The sequence below is a fragment of the Cyprinodon variegatus genome, unplaced genomic scaffold (genome assembly GCF_000732505.1).
Source record: "Cyprinodon variegatus isolate N-32 unplaced genomic scaffold, C_variegatus-1.0 Scaffold920, whole genome shotgun sequence".
In the NCBI taxonomy this organism is placed as follows: Eukaryota; Metazoa; Chordata; class Actinopteri; order Cyprinodontiformes; family Cyprinodontidae; genus Cyprinodon; species Cyprinodon variegatus.
The window spans coordinates 24,188-36,598 of record NW_015151373.1 but is presented as its reverse complement, the minus strand read 5'-3'; the positions used below and the strand labels follow the sequence as shown (position 1 = coordinate 36,598).

Here is a 12,411-nt window from a genome sequence, read left to right as displayed (position 1 = left end):
TGTTTCTCCAATTATTTCTTTTTCTGTTTAAGGTTATTTGTGAGATGATGAGAGTAGAATTTCATTTCCTTTTTGCATCTTTAATTTACAAAATGGTAAAATCTTTAGCCTGCTTGATAGAAGGTCTGGAGATCAACGGTTTAGAATATTTATTTTCAAATAAAGAAGCTAAAGTTTGCTTTTTTTTTTAAATTTTTCTTACTTTCAGTAGTCAGCAATTAAAATAAGTCACACTTAAAACAACAGTTTTAATTGAAGTCACGTTCAGAGCAACTAAAAGGTTAATTGTGCTGTTGCTTTTAATTAGTGTAACCACCAGCTAAATAAAGTAAAGATAACAGGGACACTTGTTTCTATTTTAGCTACTTTTCTCTCTTATATTTTCTCTTCTCTTTCTTGCTTTGCAAGTTGAGTTCTAAAGGGAAGCTCTAGCTGGAGAGCTCGTCCTGCATTTCCTGACAAAACGTAGTATGTAGACACTTTGATAATTGAAGCTTTGTTCTTTCTGAACTTTTGATAGCATGTTTCAAAATGATATTGGAAGGTCTGCATTTCATCAGTAAAGTTTCTCCTTCTTGATACAATTGTTTGATGTGTTTGTATTTGGCTGATCACATGCTGACTAATTTCTCCTGTTGTGGTGAAATGTTTTAATCCATGCACAAATATTGCCCTAATTTCAGCAAATTATTGCCTCATTAAAATAATATAGGCAGAGGTATCATTAATTGGGGAAGAGAGAAGAAAGATACATGCCTGTTGCTATGAGAAACCTCTTCATTAGAGAGTGGTCATGGTAAGTTTAAAGGAGCGGTCTGCAGGGCCATGTGAAGCAACCTCTAGTTAGTGTCTCGAGGTGCTGAAGCAAAGCTCAGCAGGCCAACATGAGAAAACGCTTGAATCTGAAGAGCTTCCTTTTGCATTTCTCATAGCAGGAAGTCAACCTGTTTCCTGCCTCCTGTGGCCTCTGGAATGCAGATAATGACATTTAAGTCACTTACAGGTAAATTAATGACTCTTCCCATTAAGCAATGACCAGTTCTATCCCCATCCCCCATCTGAGCCTGAAAATGCTCAAGTCTGTAACTGTTAGGTTACCGGTAAGTTTGCAGACCTCAAAGAACCGCATGACTCTTTGTGACCCTTCAGTCATTTTTTGAGGTGTGAAGTGTTGTCTCCTGTCATCCGTTGCCAGCATGCATATGCACTCTGAGGCTGTCCACCCCCTGAAAAGTACAGTTATTTTCAATCAAAAATTTCCTTCAAATCTTAACCCCAATCTTCCCCCACATGTATTCCTTTCTTCATCTTTCCCCTGCTGGTTTCCTCTCTTTCCTGCAGCCCTGGGTTTCTTTCAGGCTGATGAAGATGAGGTCAGTGTGAATATCAATCATTCAGCGTAATTGTCCTTTAAGGCAGGCAAGGAGAGACTGCCTCCCGTCATCCATCTCTGTCTTTTTCTACCAGACTCGGTGTGTGAAACTCGCACCCCGGGGCGTCCTCGCAGAAAGACGGTAATGAGGTAGATTGGATGAGGATGATGTATATGCTCAGTCAATCAATGTTACATAATGGCTGCTGATCACTGTATTAATTGGCGTCTGTCACTGGAAGCGTTTTTATAATATAAGTGTCTGCCCTTAAAATCTGTTTGTCCCTAATGGTCTCATCCAGAAATAAGCTCTGTGCTGGTCTGGAATAACGCTCTACCTTAAAAAGACATTTTTTAATGTAAAAAACATTTAAAAAAACATATGCATATTAGTTATTAATTATGAAGAAGGATTTAAGCATATATACATTAAAGATCATTTTACACATTTTTAATCTTTTGCTCGTAGCTATGGTGACAAGCTGCTTCATTGGAGTAACATCTGACACTCCAACTCCAATCTTTTTTTTTTTTCACTTTTCTTTTCAAATGCACCATACCTCTGATAAAGCTATCCAAGTGTTATCATTTCTTTTTTCAGTGCACTTCAGCAAAATGTGTCTAATGTTTTTCAGGCTTTTTTTATATGTCCATTCATGCATTACGGTGCTTATGCTAAGTGTTGAAGCTCTTATTTGAGCTTAAACAATAACTGCAGTATAATTCAGTAATCAAATGATCATTCACTGAATTATACTGACTCTAAAACAGACCGTTTGCTTGAAGAGCAACCAACTCAGAGGTTCATTCAGCCAAAACTGTACAAATAAATACATATATTTTCCTTTTGCCAATTATCAATCATCCAGGTCAGGGAGACAAACAGGGTTCAATTGGAGGCAACCGGACTTTCGTTAAGTTTTCATGAAAAAGTTTTGCCATCTATCCAGGAGTCTCTGTCAACTCTGTTGGCTTGCACTTCAGTCGATATACATTTTGCATTTAAGATCTACCCCGAGGTCCTCAAGTGGCATTTTGTGTGTAGAGTTTAATTTATTGTTTTAGCCACTTATATGCATTCAGAATGTTCAATAAATGTTCTTTTTTTCTCTAAGGTAAAGCACTTATTTACGGAGGTGTGTTCATTTGCAAAAACTCTTTTTTGATAATTTATTTAATCTAACAAAATAATAACTAGATTATTCCATGACGTAAATAATCAACAGCTGCAGCCCTAGTCCTCCTATATTTGAATACTTTGCTTAGAATCCAATAAAGTGAAATGCGTTTAAAGTTGGCATTTGGAGAAGCTTCGAGGTTAGTTTTAGGCATACAATCAATGACCTGTGGTGGATTCTGGGAACAATGGCGGGCCCCAATTCCAGTCCTTTAGAGCTAATAATGTTTATGTTTGAAATGTTTTTCTGGTTCAACACACCTAAATTAAGGCAATTGTTCATTTCAGGCATCCACAGGAGTAAATATTCATACTGAGGAGTGAATTTAGGACATATGGTCCTAAGGACTAGAGCAGATGTAAGGGTATAAGGAGAATGCATCAGGGGGTTTAGCGCTGGGAAATTATGAAAGAAAACTAGTTAGACACCGGATTTCCACTGTAAACGCACAACAGACGCTTCAATTAAATAGTTTGGATCCTTTGTTCTGCTACTGTATTACATGTAGGAATGATGGTACTTTAACTGTCTTTGGTGGTACTTAAGTGGAAATTTAATGTCTGCTATTTGCTCTTGAGTTTCAGTTTTTTTTATTAGGAAATACTTTCTGAAATGAATGAACAATTGTGGTTTTGAACCATGAGACCAACAAAACTCTTTGCCATTTGAAGTCATCTGGAAAGCTTTGACCCGAGGAGGCAGGAGCGAAGGAGGAACTGGTGTGAGGGGATGGCTAAAAGAAAAGTGCTCCATAGTCACAGGCAGTACAGGGGTGATGAGGCTGGGGTGGGGTGTTTGTTTCTTTTTGACCTCATAGGATACTTAAAGGAAGAAAAATAAAAGAGTTCTGATCCTGCCAAATACAGCTTGACCTCGTGTCTTTTACGGTGCTTCTCAGTTGTTTGGCTGCTTCAAAGCACTCCTGTTCCTCCTTTATTCTCTTCTGCGTGCCCCCCCTTTTAGAGTGCAGCATTGGGATAGTAAGGGCACTGGAGGGGACAGTAATGACTAACTCTGTAAAGGTAATGACAAAGTACAGATACTTTAGACTCCACTTTGGCTAGAGGTGCTGGGGGTAAGAAAATTACAGTCATCCATGTGTGTGTATGTCTGAGAATGAGAGGCAAAGGGTTGGAAGACAAAAAGAGAACAACAGAGAGCGATTCAGTCAGACAGGAGACGGAGACAGACATGATTCATTTCCCCTGCCAGATACTATAGCCACCCGCTGCTGTGCGTCTCTCCTGTTTGAGCATCTTGAACCATCTTAAGCCAGCGCCTCTCGTCTTCCCAGCTTGTCACCTTAGCCCACATTTCCTGCCATCTTCATCCCACGCCGCCCTTAAGTTCCCTTCCGCCCTGGCTCTCTGTTTCCCAGCTGGTCCGGGGCGTACAATGGAAGGGACCGCTTCACCTACAGTCGAATTTAGCTTGCATAAATAGGAGTTGGTGAGAGCGCACCGCATAAGCATAGGCTGTCATCTCCAGTGTGGCTGAGTGCGTGCGTGTTCACATGATTGTTCTCTGAGAGGAAGAATAGCAACAAGCCTGTGTTTGGTGTCTAGCTGTCTGTCATTAGAGTAATAAAAGACTTGCTGTGCTGCACAGCGAGGAGTTTGCATCTTTAAGGCTCTTCTGTTTTGCACAAATTGCCAGCTGCTGAGCTCTGATGGATGTTTGCATGCTGGCCCAAAAACACAGGTTCTGCTTTAAACTCCTGGCTCCATTATATTACAGTGAGACAGGCTGGGGTGGGAGAGACAGATCTTGTTTTTTGTTTATATCTCCTACCTCTGTTATCCAAAAAATGTTTTTTATTTTAATTAAACCGTGCACCCCTGCAGGGCTCAGAAAAAACACACACACACACCGCTGAGTGGAAACATACCGACCTCTCCTCCCATCTAGTCTTGGCCCAAAACGGCTCTGTCTCTTCCTCTCCCCGCACGCTCGCCCGTCATGCCTGAAGACTGACAGGCTGTGTTTTCAGCCGATGTTTGAACACGGACCGATCAATGCTGGACAAAGAGAAAAGGAGCGAGGGTGAGGGGCGAGGAGGGGGGCAACACAATTGGTTATTGACAAAGATTTCAGAGTCTGAAAGAGTGGAGGCGACGGCTTAGTGAAGGGAGAGGGGAGGGGGAGGATTGCTAGCGGCGCGCTGATTGCAGTTCACGTCCAATCTGAAGCTTTTGGTTGAGAGGCGTTAAATGTCCACGTTGTATTTGTTCGCAAGTATGTGCAGGTTTAAGTAAACTGCACATACTTGATCAGGGTTAATCCAACATGGTTTACCTTGCAGAGAGTAGTAAAAGAACCTCACAACTGTTTGAGGAACATGAGTCAGGATGAACAGCACTTGAATTCACACCGTTACATTGCAACACAAACCTCAGTGAATTGTACTCTTACTCGTACTGATATGCATGTTGCATGTTGTTACTTGTACTGTTATTATAGCAGACCAAACCAAAGTAATGCATAGTTTTCTTCATTTGAGCAAAATAAATACTCCTAACTAATGAAAATCAGGGAAGTAATACTGCTAAATAAGATCTGGTGTCTTTAGGGATGGTCTAATTAGAATCCGCCCTTAATTTGACCTCAGTAAATATCAAGTTGTGTTGTGAAGGCCTCAGAGGTTTTCTAGAGTGCATTATGAGCAAAAAGCCTCATGAACACAAAGGGACACAGCAGAAAGGTCAGGGAGGAGGTGGTAAGGAAGTTTAAATGAAACATTTTTAAAACAAAATGTTTTAGACATGTCCCAGAGCTCTGTTCAGTCTGTGACATGAAAATGCAAAGACTGGAGGAACAAGGAGAACAAAGAGCTCCAGTGTGACTGTGGAGGAGCTGCAGAGTTTCAGCTCAGGTGGAAGAATCTGTCGACATGACAACTGTTAGTTCCAGGTTTTACTATATTGCCAAGACTTTGGAGTTGTTGAGAGGCAGTCATGAAGTCAAACTTCCTGGCTGCCACTTTCAATTAAAGCCATGTAGGGATGCATAGTAGACAAGACAAATACCAAAAACAGCTGGTGTGGTAAACTAGTGAAAAACTGGTAGAGAAGTTTTATTACTTCTACAAACTGCTGCATGTTAATGTACTTTAATTCTCCCCTGCCACTCTGCATTGCCCAACCCTCTGAAATAAGGATAAACAGTATTTTTATTTTCCTGTCATGTTGTGGGACTGTGAACAAATCAATCAGGGATAATGGGACTGAGATGTTATTTGCACAGCCTGTCCTGAAATCATCGAAATTCTTGAAATGTAATTGCCTGGATACTGCCTTTGTGTAAAAATCATTCACTTTTCAGCCCTAAAGCTTTCCGATTTCTTTCAGAGAACCCAAAATGAAAACAGTTGAGTGCTCTGACTCACTCTGACACACAGTTATTTTCACATGCAGTCATGCCTTTCTATCCGTCTAGATCGTAATCACCGATCTAACATTGTTGCACTTTTTTTCCTTTTTCTGTGCAAATGTAAAGATACATTATGTTGTTGATTGTTATAATGACACCTTCCAAGATCCATGTTAGTAGTCTACTTGTTTATTTCCTGGGGTTTGAGGAGACAACACATGGTCAGTTTTGCTTTTCCCTTGAAAGAAAGTGATTCAGGAATGAAAGTCACATTTTACCTTGTTAGACCCATTAGTTTTCTATCTGTTTACCATTGTAAAAACAAAGGATGAAGGAAGAACTATCCCCTAGTGTCCTGGTAGGAAGGTAAAGCTTTTAATCTTACCTCTAAACCTTCAAAGTGGATTTCTGAGTTGTGGCATTTCTGATTTAAAAAAAAAGCTTTGTTTAATAATTCAGCTTAAACTCCTGTAAATTATGTATATAAAATATAATGTATAAGAAGACATCTTTAGACTCAGGAAACCATTTCCAGGAACCAGGATAGCTCTATGGGCCCCTTCTTTACCAACATCTGTTTTCAGTGAATCAATCAGGGTGAAAACTTACTTTATGGACAGAAATTCACTATGCAAAAAGGTTGAGGTAGAGATAAAGTTCCTTTGGTATGACCTTCAACCTCCAGGGCTTTGTTGAAGGTATGCACAAAGCATTTTTAAATGGAAGAATATCAAGTAGCTGTATTTCATTGATCACAGGTTCAACTCCTTTATTGTATATCTTCCGTTAACCGTTGCTGTGATAAGCTCTGCTTTAGGAGCCTTTTCTTGGACGTATGTACATTTTCAAAATCATAATAATTATTTATGTAGAAGTTTTCCCCTGAGCGCCTGAATGATGCTGAACATGCAGAAAATGCTGCTTTATTTTCAGAGACTGTGCAGCTCTTGATTCCTATGAGATCTTAAAAACACTTTCTGCTTCCTCCTTCTACACTGAAGAGTGTTTTTCCGCTAATACACCCTATTAAATACAATGAGTTCACCCACTTTCAATTGTAATTTACAATCACATGAACAGAGAGGAAGTTTTTCTCTATCTAAAGTCTTATTGTTCTGCTGCACTCTGAGCACCCTCCAGCTTTCTGACAGATAGCGACTGTAAACTGGCTGTAGATGAAAGACTTGCCTTTTACCAGTAAGTTGTGAATTGAAAGGTCTGGAATTGGTTGAGGTAGATATACATGTAAGCCAGAACTTACAAAGACCAAGAGGGAGACAGGATGATGGGTTTATCCTGGTTAAAGCCTGGAGAAGGGCTTGACCTTCTTGTATCTTGCAGCCACCACTCAGCTGAGCTTTGAGCTTTGTGGAGCTTTTTTCCTGCCTTTAAGGCCCTGAAACATTATGAAGCTGTTCCCGAGCACAGGAATAGAAATATGCTCACAATAGCTTAAGATGCCTTTCTACTTTATCGGTAGTCTCTTTTGTTTCCTGTTAGTAAAATAAGTGACCAGGTTGGGTTTGATGCATTCAGAAAACTGAGCTCTGCAAATTTGCCTGGTTTTCAATCGGCTGTGTTTGCTCACACACCTCTTTATCCACTGAGTGTAGCAAATGAGATTTAGGAACTGTGAGACTGCTGTGCGAGAGAGGCACAGCTATTATTTGTGCTCATTTCCATCTGTGTGTGCGTATCTGTGTGTTTACGTTAGAGGAGGAAAATGGGCTGAGTGGAATGAATATGCCCCTAGGTTTTTGGAAGCCTCCTGTCTGGAGCTGATGCCGTCAGTCTGCAGCTTTCTGTTCCAGTCTTTCACTTAATGCTTATTGAATTTGGATCATTTTCAGGAGCAGAAGCAAGTTTTCTGCAGGAAGGTCAGCACTATTTAAAATGTATAACCTGGATTGTGCTAAAGGGAAATTGATGATAACAGTTCAAAGAAAGGCAACATTGAACCTTTGAATAGAAGGTAGAAAAGGCGACTTGAGCGCCAGATAGAATGAACTTCTGACAAAGGCAGTGAAAGTGGTTTTGTTTACAGATGAGTTCAAAGTTTTCATACAATCATTAACATTAATTTTGTTCTTTATTCTTGTTTCTTTTTATTTTTTTGTGTGTGTGTAAGGTTTTGCTTATATAGCTCTGGGAATAGATGTCCCACAGCTAAATGACAGCCAAATAGCTTATCTTTTAAAAGTAGTCAATTATTATTGTTGTCTTAAGGTTCCACTTGGTATTTGTATAGAAAACTTATTTGTGTTTCTTTGTTTTAAAACTGCAGGTTATTTTCAGGGCAAAACCTTTCTTAATAACATGACTTGGTTGTCCAAGTTCAGAGTTAAGTGGATTTTCTTATAATAAACCCCAGCAACCTTCAAAAAGTGGGATCTACCTATCTTTATAAGGGTGAAAAAGTCTGGCTCAAGAGGTCAGGAAATCTCTGTCCTTGTCACGAGAAGAGTCTTGGCAGTGCTGCCTGGAGTGATGTGTCACCTCAGAAATGTCAGGAGATAATGTGCGATCAACGGGACCTATATGTGAAAGGTCAGCAGCTCTGCTCTTCAGCCCAGAAGTGCGGACTCTTCCACAGAGACGAAAGCAGGAGGGCCTCTCTTGAGCAGATTAGTGTCGATATGTGGAAACAAAAATGTCACCACTTATGGTGCACACTGTCAACACCTTAAATGGCTTCACAAAATACACCTAACACCCTGAAGTGGGACTGAAATGCACAAGATAAGGTGCTGCACATTTACTATGTCCAGATTTACTTTTTCATGTTATGTTATTTTTTTCCCCCCATTTTTTGTAGTCCAGCTGCAGGATATTAACTCTTAAGGACAGTTATCCTTATAACATCTGCGTTGTGTGTTTTTCCAGAGAGCAGCGACTACAGTGAATCCGAGGTTCTCCCTGATTCCTACCCGTCGGCTCCAGCGGAGCCCCTCCCCGAGTTCCTGCTAGAACCAGAAGATGCCTTCATTGTAAAGAATCGGCCAGTCCAGCTGCGCTGCCGGGCATCGCCGGCTACCCAGATCTACTTTAAATGTAACGGGGAGTGGGTCAATCAGAACGATCATGTCACCAGAGAAAGCCTGGACCAAGTCACAGGTATCCTTACAAAAAAGAACTGTAAACCCAGTTACACACTCAGTAATGTCACCTTGTATTATACAGAGATAAACATCGTATTTAATTACCAACATCATTTCCAGCTATATAATCCATTAGGTCCTTTAGGATTTAATGTGCATGGAAACTGCTTCTGGCATTCAGCCATTGCATAATTTAAATGCACTGTGAAATTTTTGCCTCACTGGTTTTTCTCCCTCCACCTCCGTCCTCTCCGTGCAGGTCTGGTAGTGAGGGAGGTGGACATCTCTGTATCCAGGACACAGGTGGAGGAGCTGTTTGGACTGGAGGATTACTGGTGCCAGTGTGTGGCATGGAGCTCAGCTGGCACCACCAAGAGCAACCGGGCCTACGTTCGCATCGCATGTCAGTATCAAGGCTATGAGTGTTTGTGTGAGATATACAGAGATAAAGGTGACATTTCAGACTTTCTGCCTGCGGTATGTGTCAGCTTAAGCATACGTGCAAACAAATTGGCTGTAGCATCCCATGGTGGTCCCCTGTGGAAATATGTGAGGTGGTAAGATTGACATGTTGCATGTTTATAAGAGTATGGAGTGAGAAAATGTGATGCAGTGAGAGAGGCTATGCAAAGCAAATAAGTGTGTTTGTGTGTCAGACAGTATTACCTAGATAGGCATCATGTCAGTCACAATGCATGTATCGCCCCCTGTAGACCTGAGGAAGAACTTCGAGCAGGAGCCCCTTGGGAGGGAAGTGCAGCTGGAGCAGGAGGTGTTGCTGCAGTGTCGGCCCCCGGAGGGCATGCCTGCTGCAGAGGTAGATGTTCCTCTCATCACTACCATTGTTTTGACTAGTTCATTTGGCTGCCATGCATCTTTTGGGCAGTTGTTCTTTTAGTACTGCTGACAAATTATTTATATTTATTTATACCGCATGACTGACACCGACTAACAGTTTTACACAGTTGATAAAAAGATAAATGGTTTACACAGAGACATGATGGCATATATGCTGTTTCTTTAGGGACGATGCTCAAAATTAACACTGTGTCATGTTTTTATTTCTGGCTTCTCTGACTTTATAATAAAGGCTATGTTTATTGTGAAAAACAAACATAAAGAGTAAAGTACATTTTCTATTTGAAATAGAACACATGAAGAGTAAAATAAGCCATGTTTATCTGAGTAAACTGTAATACAGTCAAAAAGCAGAGCTTCGGACTTCAGTCATGTGACTTGATCAAATCAGATTTAATTATTTTACACTTGATTATAACATAAAAGACTGTTTGGGCTTTCCCATTATTGCTGGTGAGTTCTCTGTGACTTGAGATCAAAATGTTATGTGATTTTAATCAAAAAGAAGTTTGTTTGAAGTTGTAAATTGTGTAGGGAATAGAAAACCACAAACATCAAACTTCATAACATAACAGTTATGAATCAAGGCAATAAAGAAACCAATGTGGGCTTAATGTTAGCATTAGAACTGCGTTTAGTATTTAGTCCTCAGCATACCTTTGCCTGCATTCCCTTTAATCTTGACTTTCCTAACTCCAGACTTCACTTGAAACTTGGGTGGAAAGACCTAAAATAATAACTTGGTTAATTCTCTGTCAAAAGGTTACTATTTTCAGCATCTTAAACCCAAACAAGATTTTTTTTTACATATTTTAATCACAACCATATTGATATTTTTAAAGCTTTTATTTCTTCTATTTATTATTGCATTCTCATGAGGAACAACTTTAAGCAACTAGGGGCTAAAAAAGTTGTTGCCAAGTCCTTTCTTAGTGTTTGTTTGCTGTGTTTTCTGAAATCCAAAATAAGCACAGAATATTTAAGAGAGCTTCCCCTCTCTTTTTTATTTCAGTTTTTGTTTTATTGCTTTATGCTGATTAAATGACACGATTCCACTGTGCTTTAGTGTGCAGCGAACTCACCTGACCTAAACTTTTAAAAGGCTGGCATTTCTCCATTAAAATTCATCCATTTCTGTTGGTCCTTTGCATTATTCTTATTCTCTAAGAAACTGAATTCAGCTTTTTGCTGTATTCTGTAACAAAAAATAATACATATAAAAAAAATATTTTTAAATTAAGCCTTATAACTTCCCCTTTCTGACTAACTTAGTTTAAAAAATGATTTCATTGAAATTCAGATTTACTTAAATTCACCAGTGAATGAAAATAAGTTATTTTATCAATTTAGGGCCTAAAGCTGGAATTAAAAAAATTAACATACAGTAACAGGTTTTTTTTTTTTTTTAGACAGAATGATAAAGTTTCAGAAGTGTTTGATCATCACCTTAATACCCTGCTGGTTTGTTTTGTTTACCGAGCGGGTCTGTGAGTCATGCTTCTGCATAAACACCTCCTGATTTTTAAAGTTTATTTCAAGGACCTTCAGTTAAAAGTATTATAGGAAAAATAAATCAATCTTTTATTTTCTATTAAATGTGGAGGAATTACCTTTTTTCCAGATTCCTAATCCGTTTCACTTCAACAATCTGTGAATTTATTCCCCCGCATCCTTTAAAGGTGGACTGGCTGAAGAATGAGGACATCATCGATCCATCACAGGATTCCAATTTCCTGATCACAATCGATCACAACCTGATCATCAAACAGGCCCGGCTCTCAGACACAGCAAACTACACATGTGTGGCAAGAAACGTGGTGGCCAGGAGGCGGAGCAGCACAGCCACTCTCATTGTTTATGGTAACTTAAACAGCACAATTTCTTTTTACTAATTCATTAATTCTCATGTCACTCATGATCGTTCACCCAAAAACTAGAATGTGGAGCTGAGGATTCAGGGTCATTTTGTTGTCATAATCATTTCTGTTTTCCTTACTTTAGCAGTGCCCTAAATCTTTTATATGTAATGTTATTAAATATAAGATAATATATCTACAAATATTATATAAAAGATGCATTTTTTTTTTTACATTAGGTCACACTAGTTGCTAATAAGAGATTTTTTCAGTTTCCAAATTCAACATTCAACTTACTGTATTTGGTAGAATTACTATATAAATGTCCCCACAAACTGGCAGAGTCTGTGTGCATACAGTGAGCCGTGTGGTGTCACATTTTAGCCTTCCTAGTTGAAGCATACCTTTGTCTCATGAGAAATGTATTCCTGCCATGGCGTCATCGGACAAGTTTGCCTTCCAGCTTCTTTATAAAATCAAAGAAACAAAGTCTAGATTGATGCCTTGCTCCATTTCTTTCCCTACCACACACCTGTCAGTGAGGCAGAGAGAGCAGCTGAGATGCTGGGGGTCCCTGGGACTGGCTGCTCAGAGCAGTCTGTTGCTGCCAGCTATAGCCTGGGGATCCTTGTCAGCCGTGTCACATTTAAAGTATTTTGTTGTAAATTCATGTTCCCATT

At 39.6% G+C, this 12,411-nt stretch overlaps 1 protein-coding gene across 3 annotated transcripts in view; it reads left to right on the top strand.

Moving 5' to 3' along the window:
• The window catches only part of LOC107099932 (netrin receptor UNC5B-b-like), a 77,139-nt gene that overhangs the window by 43,177 nt on the left and 21,551 nt on the right, over positions 1–12,411 (top strand). For all 3 annotated transcript variants that reach the window (XM_015398257.1, XM_015398255.1, XM_015398254.1), the window contains exons 2-5: positions 8,803–9,033; positions 9,277–9,420; positions 9,731–9,834; positions 11,555–11,735. In XM_015398257.1, coding sequence (XP_015253743.1) covers positions 8,803–9,033; positions 9,277–9,420; positions 9,731–9,834; positions 11,555–11,735 — 660 coding nt within the window. The remainder of the gene's footprint in view (positions 1–8,802; positions 9,034–9,276; positions 9,421–9,730; positions 9,835–11,554; positions 11,736–12,411) is intronic.